General features: G+C 36.2%; 1 protein-coding gene across 11 annotated transcripts in view; it reads left to right on the top strand.

Moving 5' to 3' along the window:
• The first annotated feature begins 3128 nt into the window (after window positions 1–3128).
• akap9 (A kinase (PRKA) anchor protein 9) overlaps window positions 3129–23927 on the top strand; it is a 78632-nt gene continuing 57833 nt past the window's right edge. For 5 of the 11 annotated variants that reach the window (XM_055053643.1, XM_055053642.1, XM_055053647.1 and 2 more), the window contains exons 1-7: window positions 10299–10427; window positions 10644–10916; window positions 14904–14948; window positions 15273–15335; window positions 17142–17291; window positions 23239–23394; window positions 23693–23890. In XM_055053643.1, coding sequence (XP_054909618.1) covers window positions 10323–10427; window positions 10644–10916; window positions 14904–14948; window positions 15273–15335; window positions 17142–17291; window positions 23239–23394; window positions 23693–23890 — 990 coding nt within the window. In that variant the 5' untranslated portion in view covers window positions 10299–10322. Of the gene's footprint in view, window positions 3354–10298; window positions 10428–10643; window positions 10917–14903; window positions 14949–15272; window positions 15336–17141; window positions 17292–23238; window positions 23395–23692; window positions 23891–23927 lie in introns of those variants that run through there. The other 6 variants (XM_055053648.1, XM_055053645.1, XM_055053640.1 and 3 more) reach the window with 4 other exon arrangements.

The following is a 23927-nucleotide window of genomic DNA, read 5'->3' as shown; positions in this document are numbered from 1 at the left end:
GAAACTTTCAGATGCTGGTGGTTACTCGTGGACGCTGTTGCTCCAGCAGCAGGTGTCCCCAGGAGGGAGTGTGTGGATAAAAAAATGTCCAAAAGACGATGGGTGGAATTCAAGATCTGCCAGACTATAAGTTGTTCAGCGCCGGTCAGCCGAAGACGCAGAGAGTCCTCTCCAGCTGCCACTTCAGCCACTACAGGTTCGTCTCAAAACAAAATGAAACTTTACATTTTTTTGGAAAGTAACGACTGTGTAATCTCACGCTTCTATTTTTTTTCTTATTCGTAAATTTACCAACTAGATATCAGTGTTTCTGTAAACATTGGGGGTTGCAACAATATAAAGCATGTAAATGACAGTGTTACAAAAGAGCACCTTTTCTACTTGAGCAAGAAATAAGTGACAAATGAAGAAGTGTAAATATTTATTTAGTTTTCAAAATGATCAATTAACCTTTATTTATTTTTTTTTTGAATGCATATGTAGGTCAGCTATCTCTAGTAAAAATAACCACCATGTTTCACAAATGCTTGTAAAAGTTCCCTTTATATTTTCCAAACAACTGCAACCCAAAGCCATCTTCAAAATAATAAAACCTGCTTTTAATTACAAAACATCATGTAATTATTCTGACATTTATCTAATTTGGAGTCTGTTAGAGAAAATACTGACAGTCTTTTCCTGTATCACTGCCATCTGTTGTAGAAACCGACGCCAGGCTCTCAGGTTACCTGCAGGCTTTTAGCCACAGAACCTTTAATGATTCCTTAAAGGGGAGGACGTTGCTCTTTTTTTCACCAGAAATGAGCTCAGAGTTAGTCTATTTATATATATTCATACAAAATGCGAGGTAATTACCAGTTGTTTATCAGCTAATGTTAAAATGAGATAATGTCGCCAAAAAAGAAAGATCAACTGGGACAGCTCTGGCGGCCTCTCCTCCCATTGCCATAGAAACTAGACGGAGTAATTCATGCTGTAGATTTTGCAGTCAAAGTCGGAGAATCACAGTCAGATAATAAAATACTCATCGTTTCTATCTGTATACCAGCTGTTAAAGTAATTCACAATAAAGTGTAGTTTCTATTATTATTCTGTCCCTGTCATTAATCAACTTTACTGCTAATTGTATGTTTCTTCACAAAATGGGCGTGTGTTGATGTAATTTTCATATTTAAATACCTGAATTGAATTTTACTGAAGGTACATTTATTAAAATAAGACATTCACACAAAAAAACTATTGGTGAATTGTATATCTATTTAAGATATATTGCAGATAAAATAGACTATCCCCCTTCTGTGTTCCATTAGTTACTGTTTTTTAAATACTTTTTTATTTACGTCAAACTTGCCTTGCATTAAAAACATGAAAGGAGTTTATTATATTTGTGGATAATATGGAGTAATTTTGTGCTTTTCTGACATCAAGACAACATAGGTAAAAAAAATTTTTTTTAAATGGCGTCATAAATTTGGTGAATTCAGCACTGAATTATTATTATGATTTTGACTTGGCCACTCTAAAATTTTTGTCTCATTTTTCACACTTCAGAGATGTAGAGTTGAAGGTGAGCTTTGGATCGCTGTCCTTCTGCATAATCCTCGTGAGAGTGAGGTCTACATTGTCATTTCTCGTGGTTGAAGCTCTATGTACACGATCAAAACTTGGTTTTTCAACATATTAATGATCCAAAATATTGCTTAGCCAAAATAAATATAGAATTTTAAAACCTCCCATTCTGTAGAAAGCAAAATAGAAGAACCCTGACCTATGACCTAGAGGAATTGTCATCTCTATCTTAATGCTCTGACTTTCTGAAATGTTGAAGATAATAAAATATTAATTCATGTTGAGGCTTTTCACTGAGGGACTAACAATAATTATTTAGTTAAATATATATTTTTAGATAGAAGTAGGAATCTCAAAGATAGTTTCATTTTAATTAAACATTTCACAACAACAAACTCTCTAATTTGGAAAAGTATAGAATAATTCAGTGCAGATTTCATCAAATTCATATGGTGCCATTTTTAATGTTGTTTTTTAGGTTCATGTTCTCTTGATGCCAGAAAAGAATAAAATTACTTCTTTTATTCTTTTCACAAATATAATAAAGTTCTTTTTGTGTTTTTAATCCAAGGCAAGTTTGTTTGTACAGAACATTTCAACAATACAACAAACAAAACATTACATTGCAATAGCAAAATAAAAAAGGTAAATAAAGGTTGACTATACTTACTGATATTTCAGATAATAATAATAATGATCATGCTTTTTTTTCAGCATTTTTGCAATTTTCTGGCAATTGTTCCAGATAAAAACTTACTGCTGCTTCTCCATGTTTGGCTCTGATTCTGTGGATACAGAGTAAACCTAAACCAGAAAACCTGAGAGGCCTAGAAAGGATTCATGTTAAGAGCAATCCAGACATAGTAGGATGAGTCTAGATGTTTAAAATGCAGCTGATAAAATGCAGTCCGGATTACAAAAAACCCCCAAAAAACATAGGAAACACAGTGTCCTTAATCAAATTGGTAAGCTAATTCAATCAAAAAAAGAAAATTGGTTTATGGGGGTATTTAACAGATATTTTTAACAAATGTAACTCTTTCATGCATAGCGCTCACTGCAGTAGACAGTTATCTAAAATATATTTTCTTGTGTTTTTTGTGGGTTTTGGAGTGGACACTAGTGCATCATATAATACACTATAAACTACAATATAAAGAAAATCTTTGTTAATCCAAAATGGCAGACAGTCTCTCCTTCTATTGTAGAGAACTCTTGCAGGTAAAAAGTATATTGTGACATCAACTAACTCCAAAATACTATGACTTCTGATGTATTTTCCAAATGACAACTTTGTATTTGAAGAAAATTACAGCTGGAAATTTTTTTTACAAAAACTTATTTTCTCCAAGTTTTTTTTTTTTTTTGATGCATTAAGAAAGTTAAAAACACTTTTAAAAAAATCCTGTCATAAAGGATCATAATTCATGCATGAACGGGCTGAAACGTAAAATCAGTGTAAGAGGCTTCATGTTTTAAAGAAATTACTATAAACTGCTTGCCATACAAATAGCACCAGTGGGCGTGGCTATGAATGCACCTACCCTACGTCATCACAGTAGAGTCTCATGTTTACGTGGAAAATATGGCGGCGGACTACAATCAAGGAGATAGCCAGTGATTGGGAATCGCGGCATTGGAGAGACAGCCCGCTTTCCGCTGTGAGACTTCCTTTTCCTGCTGGACATTTCTTATGAAGCCGTTTTCTCCTCGTTTCAGTCTCGGAGTCAGCGGGAATGGAGGACGAGGAGAGGCAGAAGAAGCTAGAGGCCGGCAAGGCTAAGGTAGGATTCAAGACTCCCGAACGTCCTCTGAGTGCAACAAAGTTACAGCGTATTGTTCTGGTGGAGATGTTTTTCTGCGCTTATGTCCGTCAGCTGTTTTGATCCCCACCACCTCCCCTTCATACCACCTTCCCAGCTGTCATGCGCCGTGTCTGTCTGACAGCTGAGAGGGAGGAAGGAGGGGGCTAGCCGCTGCTACTGCTAGCCAAGGCTGCCTTTGTCATGCTGCATATCTGACATTTCTTCCCCATACACTGCTTTCTTTTTTGTTTTCCCATTCTGAAGAAGTATCAGCTCATTCTCTCACAAGTCTAGCATCATTATTTAGGGCTTATAAACGCCACCTGAAGTGACACTCAGAGGCTGGTGTAACAGGATTTACAGGGTATATATCCTTACTAGCTAGGAAAAGCATTGCTTCACCTGCCAGGCATGACTTATATTGGCTTAAGCAACAGGAATACACCACAAGAGGCTCTATGCTGAGCTCATAAAGTAAAAATATTTGCTAAGAACAGAAGGAAGTACTTGTTAAACTAGAGGAGTTTGTATGATTTATTTGTATGAGCTCAAAAACCAGCTCACTCAGTTTTTGGAGGCTGTTTGTCTTTGATGAATCTGTGCAGGAAATGAGCTCATGTGTCACTTTTGTCAATATATGTCCATAAATACTAGCTCAGAGGCTTTTAAGAGCTGCTAGAGTGGCTGCACAATTTGATACATCTATATTACACAGATCATGACGGACAGAGGTAATGTAACACCCAGAAGCATGTAATTACAGAGTTGGATATCAATCCCACCAATATCTTTGTGAACACAAAGTTATTAGTATGTAAGCATCGGCTACTGCAATTCAGCTGGCTGAAACAAGTTCTCCAATCAGCTACGAAAATCACTGTGAGTTTTTTCCAGCAGAAGTTTGCAGAGACCATCCCCCTGATTTGCACTCTGGTGTTTTAGCTTTTAATAGGTTCTTTGCTGCTGTAGGCAAGTCTGCCTGCTGTTTTTGTCCTCCCAGTGCTATGTCACCATGTCCTCACATGCAGTAAAGAAATCAAGGGTGTTATTATTTGAGATTCTAGTCAGATGAGTCCTTGTAAGCTTAGACAAAAGTCTGATACATGTTGACATCTCTGCTTTTCTTCAGTTATGTACATAGCTTAAAGTGTACAATGAGTCTGCATTTATATTGTCTCGAAACTGTAGCAGGATTTTATCTGAATGTTAATCTGGAGATAAAGGTGTGGCTTGAGCTTTTCCTCTCTAACAATCAGATTGGGTGACTAGATTTTTGTCAAATCGAGTGAAAGACGAGTTTTTGTTGATGTCTGACTGGAGTGTGAGCTGTCAGTCATGCATTGTGCAGAATCAGTGATGAGCTTTTGAGTCACGCCAGACAATAGGGAAAGTGGAAATTGTGGGCTGCTGTTGCCATAGTTTTGTTCCAGAATGGAAGAAATTTGTAGCATCTTTTGTTGGGCTCCAGAATCAAACATATTGACAAGTATTTTACTATCAATAACTGATAGATTAGTGTAGTAATCTGAAATCTTATAATGTAGGATTTTGTATTTTTTTAAATGATAAAACTAGACTTAATATGAGTTTTATTTTACATAAACCTCCTAGAAAAACCTTTTACTGTCATTTTGCCACAGTCTTTGCTCTTTTCTTCAGTGCAAACATCCATCTATCAGTCTAAATCAAAAATGCAAGGTTGAAGAGGTCATTTTTATAGAGCGTCTTTACACTATAGTAATCTTTCTCAGGATTCAGTTAGCCTAAAGGGTCAGTTTCTCTGTTAGGCACTCCTACCGGTTTTAGGACAGCTGATCTTCTTAACTTGGACCTTAATCGCTCAGCTGGACACGTCCTGCATGTCTCTTTGTGACAACCAGCCTATAATTGGCACAGATTACGTAGCTGATTAATTGGCTTAATTGACTCTGGGGGGTTTTACTTTTATGATGCAGTGGCTGTGCTGTGCTGCTTTAAATGGGTCAAATCACAAACAATTTATTTGTATCTCTTTCCGGTGGAGGTGAGAGGTCTCTCCAAAGGTGCCAAAAAATGGTAGCAAAATACATACAATATTGGTAATATTGTTCATTGGCCATAAGAACAATATCATATATCAATATCAGCCCAAATTCTCACATTGGTGCAATCCTAAATATTATTTAGTAAAAACTTTTGAAAATCATTTATCAGTTTTGTCCTGTTTCCTCATCACTTTATGTAGGTCACATCTCATCATCTCATCAATAAGTTAGAAAAACTAAAAAATCAGCACCTATGCACCTTGTTGATAAATAATTAATTTGTATCGTTCCATTTATGGGACTTTGGGGATTTGAGTTTTCCTTGTAAAATGTTCTTTCTTTTTTTGGAACTGTGAAATTTTTGTGGGTTTGCGTTTTGCACCAAAACTTTCTGATCACAAAACGATCTGAGTCAGTTGAGGTGAGGATTTAAGATGCTTTACATGCTGGCCGTGCACTTCAACAAACCAAAACACACTTCTTGTTTTGTTTGAAGCATGAAAACCGCAACAGATCTACTGGAGATGGATCCGAGCAGGTTTCTGCTTTTAAACATTCTCTCCCTGTTGAGTGGATCTTGTGCATAGTATTGATCTTTCTGGTTTGGTTCATTGATAGAGAAGCCTCGTGCAAAGACCTTTCTGTGTTTCTCTCTGCACTCAGCAGCTGTTGATGAAGGAGTCTTCCGCTCCATTTATCACTTGCTTCCATATTCTTGGTACATTCTCAGCTTTATTTTATTCTGGTAAACAATGTTAATTTGCGCACATGTATTGTATACTTCTCTTCCATATTTAAGTGGATTTTTTTTCCTGCTATCACCACTAATTTCTAGTGTCTGCTTGGTTTATAGGAGCTATTAGAGTTTATTATGCCATATTGTTTATTGACTAGAAATGTTTTGTGTAAATGTAATCAGAGACACTTCACATTAATGGCATCGTGCATTCATAGAAACAAGCCGACAATAAAATAAAACAAAATATGTCTGTCTTGTGATGACTCCAAATTAGTGTGGTTGTCAAGTGGGGATTAACGATATGACTGAAAAACGTATCACAATAAAAGTGTTTTATATCATACTATCAATAATTATTGATACATTTTTTTGGTTTAAATATCTGTAGTGCTGGTGGCACAATCTTTCCTCTTTCATCCACGTTGTTGTTTATTTTTAAGCAGTTATGAGGCACAGTGGCGAAACTTTCAAACTGCTGCTGTGCTGGTGACTCAACAGATCGTTGCTAGGTAACCATAGAGCGTCTGAGTTGCTGGGTAACCGTAGAGTGTCTGAGTTGCTAGGTAACCATAGAGTGTCTGAGTTGCTAGGTTACCAAAGAGTGAGTGAGTTGGTTGATTCCTCCAACTTTGAATCAGAGTTCAACAAATATTCTAATATATTGAATAATCTATCAGATGTATTATCTATTGATATTGATCACATGTCTATCACCACATATGTTATTGATTTATTGTTCTGCCCTATTGTCAAGTCAAGGCATCAATATGAAAATTTGGGTTGATATCAATATCTGATATTTGTACTATATTTCTGCTTTGTGTACTTATTTAGATAATACAAATATTATTCCCTAGCTAATACAGTTGCTTTGGTCTTCTAAAGAATCAAACTGGCTGCTGTTTATTGTCTGTTTTTCTGTCGCAATGAGGCTCAGATATGCAGGAAATACCTGTGTACATGCTTTCAGACAGCAGATGGTGGTACACCTACGTAGTTTCTGTTTACCCAGATGGTGGTGCAGCTACCCAGGCTTTGAGTCTCCATATGCTCAGCCAGCAGCCGTGCCAAATAGGGCAGCTTGCAGTGCTAAGCAGCTCAGCTAAAGGCAGAACCCTGGGTGATTTCTGCTGGCAGGTTTGCTGCTACTCATGTGTTGCTCTTAAAAAGTCATAACCGAAGGCAGCCCCCTTCTCAGAGATGCTCCAGTCCTGTTGCCTCATCAGTCGATGACTTTTCTTTTTGTGCTCAGGTTTTAGGTGGATAAAGCTGCTCTTAAAATACAGATAAGTAGGTATATTTGGACGAGGGCGGGTCATGTGAGGAGCTGCAGATCGGCAGATCAAGAGCACTTTGAGCTTTTTAAGCTGTGAATAGTGAGTGGGTGGGAACACGACCATGACACCTACTCTCTGCTCTGTTGTGTCAGCCTCTGACCCTTTTTTTTTTACAGCATTGGCAAACACCGTGAGCTTTCATCTGGGTTTAGCTGCTGCTGTTCGTAAAATCAGTGACACTTGTCTTAGTTTGAGCCGATGAGTAATGACTCACAATGTTTGCTTATCATTCAGTTTATGCAGAAATATCTGAGAGAAGATTAATTGTCCCAACTCCACATCAGATTATGACTCTGGTTACTTTTACTTGACCCCATAACTCAGTATCCCTCCCCATGACAAGGGATACACAATGTATTGATACTAACATCGGTGTTGGCTGATATTAGTCATTAATTTAGCATCTTGGAATTGGGCCAATATGAACAACTGATATTTATTGTCATCTTTTTGCCATCTGTTTCTGGTCATTTCTTTTTTCAAAAGTTTCAAAACGGTAGATAAATCGATATAATATATCCAATATTGGTTAATGCTTGATGATATGGCTGAAAAGCGTGTCACGGTATGAGGGTTCCATATTAGTCTATTGATAATTACTGATTAGTTTTTTGTTTTAAATTTCTAAAATACAGCCAAATTGGTGACGTGACTGTTTTATCTACATGCCCCAGAATGCTGTGCAGGTCTGGGAATTGGAAGGTAATGGACGAGTTTACTAGCGAAGCTTGACACAAGACTGTCATCAACAATATTAGCCAAGGAAACATGAGGAAATATCTTTAATAGGTATTTTTTTGATTATGAAAGGACTTGGGCAGGATAAGTCTGTTACCTGTTGCTCTTTGAGCCAACCATAATGGCTCTTAATGACTTTGGCTAAGAAATAATAGAACCATCTAATGTTTTAAATGTGACAAATTCAAGATTTTAACTGTTTTTCATTTTATCCTGAAGTATTTGTGTTGAGTTTCTACAAAGATTGATACTGCGCGTACCAGTATTATACTTTTATGTGTTTTCCTTGCCATTAGGTTGAAATCTATGTGCTTTTCAAAAATAATTTTTCAACCCAGATGGAAAAAAAAGCCATCCATGAAATTATGGGTCTTTAAATTAAAACTTTTGTCTCCAGATTAACATTGAGGTGAAATTCTGCTTCAGTTTTGAGACAATATAAATTTGGTTTAAATTTTATGCTATTTAAAGCGTTTTTATTCTACAATATTTCTTTGTTATATTTTCTTACCTAGACCTAATCTGAGCCTTCAAGGCCACAGTTTTTGTCTTTGTGTTCATTTAGTTAATTTCTTACATTCATGTACAAGCCGGCTATCAAAAATATTTTGAATTATTTTTCTTTTTAGTTGCTCTCCTGATAATAATTTATTCTGAGTGAGCTGAGCGAATAGTACCAGATGTTTTTTTTATATATATATACATCAACTGAACTAAAAAAATCTTCCTTCAAAATTAAATTTCCTTCAGGTTGGACGTTTTTTTTTAGTGCCAGCTGATGTGGCCGATTTAATTGGGACATGTTCGTACCTTGGCTGCTGTTAACCATCTGTCCTTCTGCAGAAGCACACAAACGCAAAAGAGGTGCACCTGTCTCTGAAGGTGCATGACGTCTGCTGTGTGTCATATGGTAGCAGGGCCGTTTTATAGGCAGGAGATGAAACTGATCTGTGGCAGAAGGTCCATTCAGACACAGGTCTGTGGCCGCTGCCGACTGCTGCTCATGTTCTAATTAACTAATGTCTGATGAAATGGTGGAAAAGGCAGCCTTATTTGATGTTGTACTCAGGATATTATGGATAAAAATACAATAATTTGCTGTTTATTAAGTGTTAATTTTTTAAAATATATATGAGGATCATTATTGTTTTTATTACCAGTTTATGTAGTTCACCCATGCAAATCAGAGTAGTTGTGATAGCGGCACTTTAATTTCTATGTTTTGAACACGCTCTGCTTCAGCACAGTTCTGGAAGAAAATTTCCTCAAGCCAAATAAGGTTACTGACCTGAAACTGACCCTTGAATTATTATAATTTAAAATGAATTGTTTTCTTACATATTTTCAATAACTTTATTGATCCAAAACCAATTGCTGTGTATCCCTAAATTTGACAGAAAACAGTTCTTTGATAAACTAACATTGTAAAACAGTAAAAGCATATATTTATTACATTTTATATGAGATGTAAACCAGTAAATATGTTAGTGTGTCCTCAAGAAGTTGGTTTTGGATAATATATTTTCTGATGTGAAATGAAATACAGCTCTGGAATAATTTATATGCCACTTAAAATGATCAGTTTCTCTGATTTGACTCTTTAAAGGTATATGTTTGAGTATAATGAACATTGTTCTTTTGTTCTATGAACCACTGACAAAATGTCTCTGAAATTCCAAACAAAACTTTTGTATTTATTTGCAGAAGATGAGAAAAGATCAAACTAATGAAAAAGATGCAGTGCTTTCAGACCTCAAATAATGCAAAGAAAACATGTTCATATTCATTTAGAAACAACAAAACTGATGTTTCAACTCAGTTGAGAAATCAGTATTTTGTGGAATAACCAGGAGGTTTTCAATAGGGATCAGTGTGGTGATCTCTTAAGTTTTTCCAGAGCTGTATATCTATTATTGAGAATAAAATTACTGTTAGTTGAAGAAAAAATGTACTAAACTGACCAAAATGGGAATGACAAGTTGGCTGCAGGAACAAATATCAAAGATTTCCAGCCTGGAAAGCATGACTGCGTTTTCACAGATAAATGACATACTGTAGTTTAAAAAAGCAATCCCTTTAGTCTGGATTAGCACCTGTTGCAGTACGAGGCATGTGTTGGGTCACAAGGAGGGAGGACTCATTGGTAGCAGGGCAGGAGGCATATTTGAGCTGTAAAATGTTTCGTTTGACTATCGCCAAACTGTGTCGATTCAGAGTAAGTTTATTGTTTATTTTTTTGCTTAAAGTATTGTTTAGTGGAGTTTCTTGGAAAGAAAGGCGTGGATCTTGACTAAAGTAATGGGTCAGATAAGCTTCTAAGTGACAGTGGAAACAATATTGTAAAAATGAAAAAAAAAATCTTTTACCTTTCTTTCTTATCTCATGTCACCTCTGACTTTACCGGTGCATTTTTGACTTCCTCTCGCCACAGTTGGCTGAGTACCGTCAGAGAAAAGCTCATGCAGACTCCCAGAAGAAGCAGAAGAAGAAGAAGAAAAAGAAGCCGGGCGAGGATTCGGAGGCAGAATCGCAGGGAAGGGTGGAGGTCGAGCCGGATCAGTTTCTGGGTGGAGAAGGAGAACGAGAGGTCAAGGGTGAAAGACAAGATGAAGGGAGTGAGGAAAAACCCACCACAGAGTTCACCTTCACCAAGACGTTGAAGAGCGGAGAGACGGTCAGGCATGACCAGACCTACAAGATAGAGGTACACACATTTATTTCATACACAGCAATGCTCACTTTCAACTGTTATTAAATGATCCATCTTTTTAGGTAGTATTCATTCTCTTAAGCATTTTTCATTTTATGTTGCAACCAAACTTTAATGCATTTTAATAGAACTTTATATGTAAGACCACAGTAACACATAATTTTGAAGTTAATCAGAAAAGTATGAATAGTTTTCAAATATCTTTAATGAAAGAAGTCTTAAAAGTGTGCCACAAAATTTATATTTAACATTTATAAAACTGATATTGTAACATACACCTGTTTAAAATGGTGCAGTCAAAGTCTGGGCCCAAGTCTAATTGAACATGTTTGTCAAGACTTGAACATTGATGTTCACAGATGATTGGACTTGAACAGCTCCAAAAAGAAATGTACAAAACAAATGTTGAGATGTACAAAACTGGTAGATTTTGTTGTTTTTATGAGGTATTTATTCAGGGAGGTTGAATATAAATGCACACCACACTTCTCAGATTCATTTTTTTCTTAGGGAAAAAAATTTGAAAACTCAATTTTGATCATTCAAAATAATGCAATACTTTAATGTAAATGCCAAAAGTTTGTGGTTGTAACATTTCAAAATATGAAAGCATCTTTCTTTCCAAAAGACATATTTGAACAAATACGTTACTCTGTCTTAATATGACTTGTTGGCTTTTTTTTTTTATGTAGTTTTGATACAACTCCAATTATTTTTGTAAGTAGAAAATTTGCAAAAGGTTTTGTTCTTCCTTCTTCAACTTGATGCTTTGCTGAGAACGGTGAAAATTTTATGCCATTGCTCAATTCATATCAAAGCTGCATTAGTCTCCCTTTCGCAATCATTATAAAATTTGAAAAAATTGGAAAGTCTGAAGATTTTTTTTAGACTAACAAAAGTAATGTGAATGGCTCATGATACAGTTTCCTAACACTTTTGAATGAAAATAGGCCATGAGTGTTATATACTCACAGAAAACCTGCAAATATCAGCTTCACATCATTTCACAATGTCAAATACAGTAAATTAGATTTTTTACACAAAAAAACTTGAAATCATTGTTGAAATAATCAACTAATTTACTAGCTGATTAATTATTAACTGGAGTTTGCTGAAAAAAAACATCATTAGATCAGTAATTAAGTACAAAAATAAGCATACATTTAGCATTTAGGATAATTAAAACTTGTCTGTAAATGTTTTTGGCAAAACTCCTCAATTTTAGTGTTATGCTATTGCATTACAGGCAATAAAATGTTTTTTTCATTTTAAATTATTAATATGAATGTATTTCTAATACTGTATAAAAAATTTAAATAAAAAAATCTGAAGAACGGACCATTTTTTCTTATTTAGTGATTGATTACTAAATAATTGTTAAAGAAACCAACCTTTGGCTAAAAATGACAGAAATGTTAAGGTTGTTTATTTGGCTGCTTGGTCAAAAGATGTGGGCGGTAAACAAACTAAGCAACTCTCTATAGGATAGATATGAGTATGTATGTGTTGGCGGGTTGTTTAGGAAAAAGCAGAAGTTTTTTCTTGTAGGATCCTGGAGTGTAAATTCACTTCTTTTTTTGTCTGTTTATCTGTTCTTTCTGCATAACAACCACATTAGGAGATAAAAGTGAATGTATTTTTCATGTTTAAATGCATGTAGATGACACTGATATAAAAGAAGGTTGTGCTTTTTGTGGGACGCCATTATTTTCTTTATGTTACCACAACCTCAGTATTAATGCAGTCTGCTGGTTTTACATAACCAGCTTCTGCTATTCATTAAATCAACATACAGCGCAGTCATTCCAACCTTTCTTTAGAGAAAAGGTGATTGAAACAGCAGCACCTAGACATTTAATTCAGGCTTTTTTGATGGATAAATTACCACTGATTACATCTCATCAGAAATCCACGTAGAATGGTTTAAAAACATGCAGGGCTGAGAGCTCTTGTACAATTTGTTCCATCTTTCAAGCCCTCTCCGTCTCTTTTGCTCGGCCCTGTGTTGCCACTCTTCTCCATGAACCCACAAAACTACTTGGCTGCCATGGAGACAGACAATTGCCTTTAAACTTGTTGCGATGTGTCAGTCTGCGTGACCGATTTCTATGGCCTTGCAGTGGATTTCAGAAGATCTAAAGGTTGATAGAGCGTATTATTATCTACACAGAGCTTCTAGGTTTTTATTTTCTTATTATTTTTATGGGCAAATTATAAATTACTCCTACCTGAATGAGATCTGTTCTGCACCACAAGTACATCAAGCCAGTTTTTCCTTGGACAGTTTTCTGAAGACATATTCTTAAATTAACTCATCATTTTGCTCTTGAGCAACAAAAGGAAAATGCAACAAAATCAGTCTTTTGAAAGCTACTTCAAGGTAACTATGTGTAACCTCAAGGACAGCTTCCTGAATTTTCAAATGTCATTGAAAAGTCTTTTTGTTTCTGTTTCTTTTTTATAGATTTATTAAACAAAGTATCACATTTCAAGTGTTTTATTTCAATTCATTTTGATGATTATGGCTTAAGGCAAAAGAGAACAAATAATATAGAAGGCCAATTTAAAAATTTATTTCAGAATCCACTTAAGGCTCAGCTTATACTTGAATATATCGCAAATATTATCAGAACGGGCAGAATTTATATCAGAATCCAGTACTAGTCGTCAGATATTTTCAAGAGTTCTTATGTGTTATTTTTCATACTGATGCGATATTTATCCTGCAGGACAAATTATCTGATGCTGCACTGCAAAACATTTGAGGGCGTTTTAACTTGAAAATGAAAGTCCAAAGTGAAAATGCAACTTAAGTCAACAAAAACATTTTTGTGGTTTTAACTTAGAAATGAAAGTTCATTAAGTTGATTTAACAACAAGAGACAAGTTGTCTAAAGATTGTTTTTAAGTTCATTAATCTTGAATTGTGAGTTTTATCTTATTGCTGTAGTTTAAACCAAATAATTATGTAAGAAAAAAAAACCCTCCCTCACTTAAAGAGCCACATTTCTCTATTATTTTACTCACAATATAAAGTTAAAATAACTACTTGTTTTACTTTAGAATAATTTAAATTCTTGTTTCAAATTGCAAATTTTCTGATCTGATAATTAATTTTATTAAATTCTGCTAAAAAACATTTGGTGTGAACAGGACATTATCCACAAGCTTCAAAAACTTAAAATAAATAAAACTGGTCAGACCAATGTAACACACTTCCATCTAAGGATACAAAAACATGCCGCTAAGCATTCTGGGAATTAGTTCCCACTCCTGTCTTTTTCTTTCAGTTTTTTAAGTGCTAACCTAAAAACTCTAGTTTATTTAACTCTTAATAAACTTATCTGCTTTAAACTTACTTCTATAAGTTTGTCTTTCACAAATTCACACGTTTAGGTTCAAAATCTAAAACTTTCAAAATTTATTTGACTTAAAGAGTAGAAGGTAGTAGACACAACGAAATGTGGCCCGAATGTTTCACAGTGTGGACACAAAGGACAAAAATGCTCCATAAATCAGAAACAAGAGGAAAGAATAAAACAGACATATATCGGCATTGTCTAGGAGACGTATTTTACACTGCACTTTTGCCTTCCACTCAACTTTCCTTGAATATGCTTGAATAACCAGGTTTTTTGGCAGTAATCTTTTTTGAATTATCTTCCTGTTGGAGAGTCTCTGTGACTTTTTCCTGGGCAAGTGAACAGATTAATAATTCTTTATTTATTTATCTTCCGTAATACTTTTTGGAGAAATCAAATTTGTATTTCTCATTATCTGTAAGCCTCAAAATTAACAAAAAGAAATGCTTTAAATAAATCAGTCAGACTGTTGATGTTTTAAAATTAATTACTAAAATAAATTACTTTTTCTAATAGTGATAATTTTGTAAATTATTGGTTTGTATTGGTTTTTATCATTATTATTATTGTTGTTATTATTATTTAATTTGATGTGTGTGTTTAATTTTTTTTCCTGCAGCCTGAAAGCGAAGTTTCCACCACAGCGGAAGATTATTCCTCAGAGGTGAGTTATTATTATACTATAAATGTGATATGAATTTAACTGTTTTTATTATATCTGCTTTAAAATAAATAAAACATTCCTATAGAAAGACTAAATCAATAGATAAAACCTTTAGTGTGATTATTTTGATGTCATTTTAGTTTTTAAATTCAACATGTCACTAAAATGTTGAATTTTAGTGAAATGTTGTGCAACATTAACATTTATGAAACTCTTTTTAACTCCAACAAAGCTGCTCAAAGATGTTTTCCTGACATGATGCAGGCTTTTGTCTTGCAGCCTCCCAGATCTTAGTGTTTAACGCAGCACATTATGAATTAACAGGTAAATGGCTGCCTCCATGAGATGACAGAGAGCCTAATGATGCCTTCACAGGATTTTATCTGGGTACAGTAATCAGATCAAGCAGCTCTGCTTTGGCTTCACTAACAAACCAAATGCTTAACGTCTTCTGCAAGATTTTCACTAACCACGTCTGGTTTATACTCCTTACACATTTAGTATTTTCCGTCCTGTTCTGTCAGTGATGAAGAAATATTGTTTTTAAAAAGCCAAAATGCTCCAGAAAGTCAGGATGGAAAAGGGCTTTGTGACATTACACAAGTGAATTATCTGTGAAAGTTGCTGGAGAACAGTAATGAGGGGCAGCGTCTGCTTTGAGAAGGAAAAACTGAAAGTTTTCTAAAAGGAGCCGCTCTCCGTAGCTCAGACAGATGTATTTATAAAGACATTAGGGAAAAATCATTTTAGTTTTGGGCCAAATCAAGGTCATGAATGCTCTTAAAGGGCCAGTTGGATGACAGTTGTGCTAGAATGTATTGATAAAACCTGTTCACAAACTGTTAAAATATCAATTAATTCTTAAAATTAAATAATATTGAAAATTCCCTCCAGGATTTTACATCAGATTTGTGATTTTTGCAATAAAAATCAAAGTGTTTGTGGTACTAATTTAGAAATATTAGTGATAGTTGCGCTTTTTTATGTCTGTAAATGCAACTTTTTATTACTCGCTGTACAGATCATGGACTATTATCTGACATCAATTAAGGCTGAGGCAGCTTTTCAGTAAAAGTAAGAACGTTTTTCACAATTATTGAGAAAAATCTTCAATAAACTCCCAATTATAAGCACAATTTGTTGATTTTGCGTGAATTTCCACAATAAGTTGCAAGAAACTGGAGGAACTGATTGATATAATTTGGCAGTAAACAGATAAAAAGTGCTTTGATTTGAGAGATAACATGATATTTAAGCACATTTAGTGTTTTGTCTAGAATCTAGAGGGCTACGTGAAAAGCTATTTTTCCCTTGTAGGTAAAAAAAAACCTTTTGCATTTATCCTGCTAAATTTAAAAGTTTTAACAACCACACATAAAACAAAACATAACTGCTTCTTTTCTAAAACAAGACATTAAAAATGCTGTTTTTCCTGTTTAACACGCTTTAAACCTTTTAATTCCTTCCTTAGTAAATTGTCAGACAGCATGCTTTGCAGAAGTATTTTCACTTCTTGGGCTTTTACATATTTTTGTCAGGTTGTAGTCACAACAAATTACTCAAGTAAGAGTGAAAAGTATCTGGTAAAAAAACTTGTCTACTCAAGTATTGAGTAATTGATCAAATCATCAATCATTTAGTACTTAAAAATTACATCATCAGACGGATCAAAATGTAAAATTAAGTGGAAATTTTGGTATTTGACAATAACATGACAATAATTGATGACAGTTACAAAAAATAAAAGAAAATCTTTCCAAGTTGATTTCTTTCAATAAAAAAACTCTTGAAACTTTAACAAAAACTGCAGGTGTCTGTCTTTGTCTGGTGAATGTTTGGTTAAAACATGTTTGTTTTTTATTCAGTGGGTAGAAAATCCAGACATTTTACTCAAGTAAGAGTAGAGATACTTCATAATGAAATCACTCAAGTAAAAGTAAAAAGTACAGAATAGTGAAAGTACTCTTAAAAGTATTTTTTTTTTCCTAAAGAAGTTACTCAAGTGAATGAAACTGAGCAAAAGCAACTGATCATTACCCAGCTCTGAAACCATACTCTCTAACTTTGGGTTCTTCTAACAAAACTGCTTTTGCTCTGTGGTTGTGGCTATGTTCTCAGTTAAATTTTTAGTCTTTAAACATTTTCGGTGACTCTTTTGAAAGGCGTGTAAGCTCTGATATTCTTTCTGCTCAGGAGGAGGTGGACGCCCTCCAGCAGCCGACAGAGGGACGGACGGTACAGGACATGGAGGACGCTCTCGCGGTGAAGAATCAAGCTCTGGAGGAGTTGAGTCGAGAGCTGGAGGAAATGAGGTCGGCGTTCGGCGCCGATGGTGTGCAGCAGGTAAATGTTTCTGCTGTTCTGGGTTTGAGTTACAGATTTTTATCCTGTATGCTTGAAAGACATGTAAATGGTGTCGACTGCATGTTGACCTGCTCCTTTGAATTGTTAATATGCAAAAGGATTATGTCTCCATTCTTTTTTGTTCTGTATTTGGCTTTCAGAAAACCACACATTTGGTTTCTTCTTGCTACATAATTTATTCATTCAATTGTAAAAAAAAAAAACAATTAAGGATTTTCCCTGGGAGTCAATAGTAATAGGCTTGTCATGTTAAGCATTAAATCGATTGCATGATAAATTAAAAGGAACTCAATAATTTCAATTTGGATGACTAATCATGTCTTTTATTTCTTTCTACCAAAATCTGGATGATAAAAGTCTTCAGTCTGGTACTTTGCTTTCAACCAGCCCTTTTTTTTGAAGGACAATTTTGTTTAGAGAGACTTTATAATTAATTTTATGTCATATTTCTGTTGTTTTCCTTATTTATTTTGTATATTTAAAATGTCTTCCAATTCCAGTGTTAAATATTCATGAGAGTTTAAAGTTTATTGTTGTTTTAAAATGCATTCTTGCATTATTATACCACTATTACCATTATATTAGTTGAAAATGGCCCAAAAAGAACAATATTATCTTTTATTTTAACAACTTCTGGGACAAATTATCATCAGCAAAATTTTGAAATGACAAATTGACAAGCTGAGTAATGGATTTTCTATGTTTTCTCTAAATTGTTTTTCAATTAGCAGAAAAAGAGAAATTACAACATTAACAAAAACACTACAACATTATGTTGTATACGCTGGCCCTGACGTGCAAAACACTACAACATTAACGAAAACACAACAACATTAACGAAAAACACAACATTAACGAAAACACGACAACATTAAGAAATACACGACAACATTAACAAAAGCACTACAACATTAACAGAAACACTACAACATTAAGGAAAACATTACAACATTACACTGCAAGAAAAACGGAAGAGGTATGTCCCAGTGGGAGACCTAAGAAGTCACTGATTGGACGACAGGTCGTTTTACTTTTGAACTGGAAGTTATTCTGGCTTTAACTTGATTGCTAAAAACATGAATGTTCTCAGTGATCCAAACCTTAATACTGCTATTCGGGAATATTTTGAGTCAGGACATACATACGAGGTGATTACTGGACATGCTCCAGACCAACCACAAAGTGTCGGTTAGCATGCGTTCACTAAAGACTCATTTGAAAGTAGCAGGGCTGCATAGACGAGGCAACTATTCTCCACTTCCTGATGTGATACGTGCCATTATGACCGAGCTTAGAGGACCAGGGCAATTATTTGGCTATCGGACCATGTGGCAAGTTCTCAAACAAAAACACAACCTGCATGTCAAAAGTGATGTAATGAGACTGCTGAGGCAGCTGAATCCTCAAGGCATCGCTCTGAGAACTTGCAGGTTTACAAGACGCACGTATTCCTCCATGGGGCCCAATTACATATAGCATGTAGATGGCTACGACAAACTGAAGCCATTCGGCTTGGCCATCTCAGGATGCATTGATGGTTTTTCGAGAAGGATAATGTGATTTAAGACAGCTGTGGAAAGATAGTTTAAATCCTCAACGTGACGGCACTATTGAAGGTCTTTGAAGAGCTTACTGAAAGAATATATAGAAATCTCACACAGGATGAATTTCTCTCGAGTACTGGACTAATTTTAATTGGACTCCTCAGTGACAGAGATGGACAGTCGGTTATAGTGGAACAATTGAAGCATCTTTGTGGAAAATCCCTTTCCGACAAAGAAGATGTTCACATCTACGGAGCCCCGTAGGGGAAATGGGGATTTTTTCTTATGCGTTCTCTCGCAAAACTTTTGCGTCCCCTCGCCATACCTTTTAGATTCCCGCGCAATACGTATTACATTCCCTCTCTTCAATTGAGGAAGCGGTTCATTTTGGAGCAGCACTCAAGAACACAGAAACCTAGAAACGGGTAAATTATCTTAATCCACCATAGATACTGTATACTCAGCAATATTAATATATGTTTACCTTCATTTATGACTACTATTTCAAGCGAGGGGACGCAAAGGTATTGCGAGGGGACGCAAAAGAAAAAAAAAATCCCCATGTTCCCTAGGGCGCTCCGTACACATCGACCAGAAAGAAGATTCGACAGATTTTTTTCCAAGCGAGGAGCTATATTCGGATGAAAATTGCCTGAGTGAAGAAAAGGACTATGAAGAATTTTTAAAGGACACAAACAATAGATTTGAAACATTTGACCGAAGATGAAAGAAGAAAAATGGTTGAAAAAATTCTTAGTCGGTTGATAGATAAATCCAGGAAGACATCAACACATGGCACGCACTCACTGAAGAACACTGAACCTATTCATACAAAGCTGAATCTGAGACTATGGGAAGGAATTTAAAGATATTGATTTTCTCTTCTTTGAAGACATGGACCAAAAACTCTGTAAAGACATCTATCAACTTCTGTGTAGAAATAATAGTGTAGTGAGAAAATTGCTGTTCAAGTTGTGATCAAGTGACAACCCACTTGTAACGTACAAACTCATACAATGCTTCAGGAGAACTCTGTTGAGGCCCAGAAAAATTCATCTGCGAAAAAAACGACTTGGAAAGGCATGGAAGAGCTTTCTACATATGTTTTGTTGCGGATTTCACACAGATTTTATTCAAACTCACGGACCATCCAAGAGTGGACATCTTGAGCCTCGCCCAGGCTCTGACTCGGGTCCGGCCTCTGACTCGGGACCGGCCTCTGAGTCGGGACCGGCTCCTGACTTGGGACCGGACCCCGACTCGGGTCCGGCCTCTGACTCGGGACCGGCCTCTGAGTCGGGACCGGCTCCTGACTTGGGACCGGACCCCGACTCGGGACCGGACTCTGACTCGGGACCAACGTCTGAGACGGGACCGTGCTCTGAGTCGGACACGTATTCAGAGTTGGTACCTGTACCCGAATGGGGACCAGCCTCTGAGTCCCTCCAAGTCAGGGACGGCTTCTGAATCAGAATTGTATTTCGAGCTGGGAGCTGTCTCCAACCCGGGACGGCCTCCGAGTCCGTCTGAGTCGGGATCAGCTTCGGAGTTGGGACTGGACTTCGAGTCGGGACCTGCCATTGGGTCCAACTGAGTTGGTATCGGACTCCGAATCGGGACCATCCTCTTGAGTCGGAATCGTATACCTTACCCTTGGGTTTTTGGTCCTGTTTGGTTAAGTCTTTGGTTTACAACTCTGGTTGTTTTGTGAATATTGTTTTTTGGTTATAAGATCTTCATTTCTGATTGTAGTTTTTATTTTATTTTTTTTACCTTTGTATTTTGCTAAGTCAAACAATAAACTCTACATTGATAAACCTTTAACGTCTTGGTGTCTTTAATGTTACTTCTCCTTCCCCCCTGTCTGAGCTCGGTCGTAACAACTGGCCTCTCTGTCGGGACCAGAGATGGTACAGTCACTTTGAAAAAGTAACTTAGTTAGATTACTGATTACTTGATTTGGAAAGTAAGTTACATTAAAAGTAAGTATTTTAGTTATCTCCAGCAGCTACTAACAACAACGCTACACCATATGTAAAAATCACATTGATTTTTGCCAATACTTAATTGGAAGTTATTTTATAATGATTACATCAACAATGTGTCTCCACTCGTAAGGTCGAACTGAAGGGGAGATTGTTTATTGCTTCCAACAGTACAAAAAAACTGGTAATTTGTGCATGTTTTTTTTTTTTTTTTCTCAGACGTGCGCTTTATTGGGCACCCAATAAAGCGCACGTCTGAGAAAAAAAAAAAGTTGAGATTGCATAATTTACACATTAAGCAGTACATAGTAAGCCCCCTGCTAACTTGGAGAAATAAAGTTAGGAGGAATTACACTTTTTCTGCATAACCAGAGTAGTTCTAAGAACTGCTAGTATGAGTTTCACCTCAATTGGATAATATTTGATGAAAAGAGACGGGATGCAAATTTTGGCAGCCTGAAAATCCATATTGCTAAAAAATTTATCCCCCTGCTAACTTGGAGAAATAAAGAGTTAAGAGGGATTTCACCTTTTATACGCAATGACACTTGTTCTCTGAGTGACCGCTATAATTTTCATATGAACAGGACAATAGACAGGGGATGCAAATATTAGCAGGCTCAGAAATGAAAATGCATCTCCCCTATATTAATACACTTGACAGTTAAGCGTGATATAAAATGTTCTACATAATGGGCCTCGGTTTTTTAAAGCTTTAAGCTATTATGGTGTTAAAAGAAAAATCTGGGAATTTCAAACCAGCTGCGGAGAACATGTTCATCAGACACTGAAAAACGTTCGACAAATATGGCTCAATAAACGTGAAAAAAAAAAACGTATTTATTTCAATTAATGTGCGAAATAAAACCCACAATTTTAGGGCTTACATGATTAATAAACGTGATAATGTTACGAATATCTTTAAAAGTTTCCTCTTCGGTCGGATTTCAGCCCGTTTTTTCATCAATATGCGAGAGTTTAGAGCAATGCGCGCTCCCGCTACAGGGGATGCAATTCTCGGCAGGCATGCATTTCTCAGCATAACACCAGACCTACCGAACTTTTATTTTTTCCTTTTGTTTTAACCCCTTTCTCCCAAGAGAATACTTTTGTCGCTCCTCATTTTTCTACTCAAGGAAGGTGCTGCGGGCTGGTGTAGGGCAGGATGGGACAGTCTGTTGTGCTAGAATAAGTGTGTCAAACTCATTTTTGTTTTGGGCCAAATCAAGATCATGAAGGCTCTTAAAGGGCCGGTTCTTCCAGAATGTGTTGATAAAACCTGTTCACAAACTGTTAATATGTCAATAAATTCTTAAAATTACATAATATTATTGAAGATCTTTTCAGTTCCTTCAGGAACTAATAATAAATGCGACTGTTTATTTACTCGCTGTATAAATTATGGACTATAATCATACGTCAACTGAATTCTCAAGAAACTGGAGGGATTGATTGATACAAATTGGCAGTAAACAGATAAAAACTGCATTGATATGATTGATAATATAATATTTAATTACACTTAGTGTTTAGTCTAGTCTGTGGAGGGTCACATAAAAAGCTACGGTGGGCCGGATTTGGTCCCCGGGCCTTGAGTTTGAGATACATGTGCTAGAAGTAAAGCAAAGAAAAAATGTCGCACATCACATTCATGCAAACAGACGATATGTATTACAAACTGAAGTAAAGCTACCACAAGTCTAAATTAAGTGCGAGTTCGCTTCCGAAAAGGCAACAAGCCTGATCACAGTGCAGCAGAACCAGAACGACACAGATTATCCTAGAAAGTAGTACCTAAGGCTGTAACGGACCTTACTATATGTAGCTAATACAATTCTGCTGTATTATAGCGACTTTGTGTACTTTTAATTGCATTTATAATGAACAACTAAATGACAGTGGACACGGTCTGGAGACCACTAACGTTAGCAAGTTACTACATCCATAAGAAATATGAATCTTCCTTTATGCTTATTAACTTACTTGAACATTGTGGAGTATCTTCCATACAAGTTTCTTGAAGCCTCTTGCCACAATTGCTGCAAAAGTTTGGTGACACTCAACCAGCTCTTTTCCACAGTTCGGGCAATACATGGCGAAGTGACTGTATTCCCGCTTGCTTAGTTTCTCACTCAAACGAAGCACTTCAGAATAACTTCCGGTTCAAAAGTGAAACGACCTGTCGTCCAATCAGCGACTCCTTAGGTCTCCCACTGGGACGTATCTCTTCTGTTTTCCTTGCAGTGTAATGTTGTAGTGTTTCCCTTAATGTTGTAGTGTTTCCCTTAATGTTGTAGTGTTTTTGTTAATGTTGTAGTGTTTTCCTTAATGTTGTAGTGTTTTGCACCTCAGCGCCACCGTATGATGGCTTGCATTAAATCCACTCTGAATGTGCAGCTGCAGGACTTTGAAGCCGCTCTGAAGCAGCGGGACGGGATCATCACCCAGCTCACGTCCAACCTGCAGCAGGCTCGTGAGGAGAAGGACGAAATCACAAAAGAGTTCCTGGCACTGACGGAGCAAAGCCAGAGACTTCAGATTCAGTTCCAACAGGTAGGAAATGCTTTATTTTGATTTTAATTTCTCTAATTAAATGTAGAGAATAAAAACGTGTTGTCAAAAATGAAAGAAGAAGCATCAGAGGACATCAAATCAGTCATGTATTTGTGTTGAAGTATTTTTTTTTTTCTGCCAAGTTGGGTAAAACCATTAGATTGCTCCTTCAATAAATATTTAATGTTTAAATATTCCAAAATATCTTTTATTAAATCAAACTGGGAGGAATCAGTTTTCTGTTTTCAACATAATAATTGGTAATAAAACAGTTCTTATGCCATTTTTTGCACATTAGCTGCAGGCCGGCGAAACGCTGAGGAACACAAGCCACAGCAGCACCGCAGCAGACCTCCTGCAGGCCAGGCAGCAGCTTGTTCAGTACCAGCAGCAGCTGGAGGAGATGAACGCGGAGGTCAAAGGGCACCAGGAGACGAGCGGCAAACAGCTGCAGCTCATCAGCCACCTCCAGCAGAAGCTCAGTGAGCTGGAGCTGGTGAGGACCGCCACACTCTTTACGCCGGCAGCGACTA

Source organism: Poeciliopsis prolifica, unplaced genomic scaffold (assembly GCF_027474105.1).
Source record: "Poeciliopsis prolifica strain line A6 unplaced genomic scaffold, Auburn_PproV2 SCAFFOLD038, whole genome shotgun sequence".
NCBI lineage: Eukaryota > Metazoa > Chordata > Actinopteri > Cyprinodontiformes > Poeciliidae > Poeciliopsis > Poeciliopsis prolifica.
This window is presented reverse-complemented; position numbering and strand designations above follow the sequence as displayed.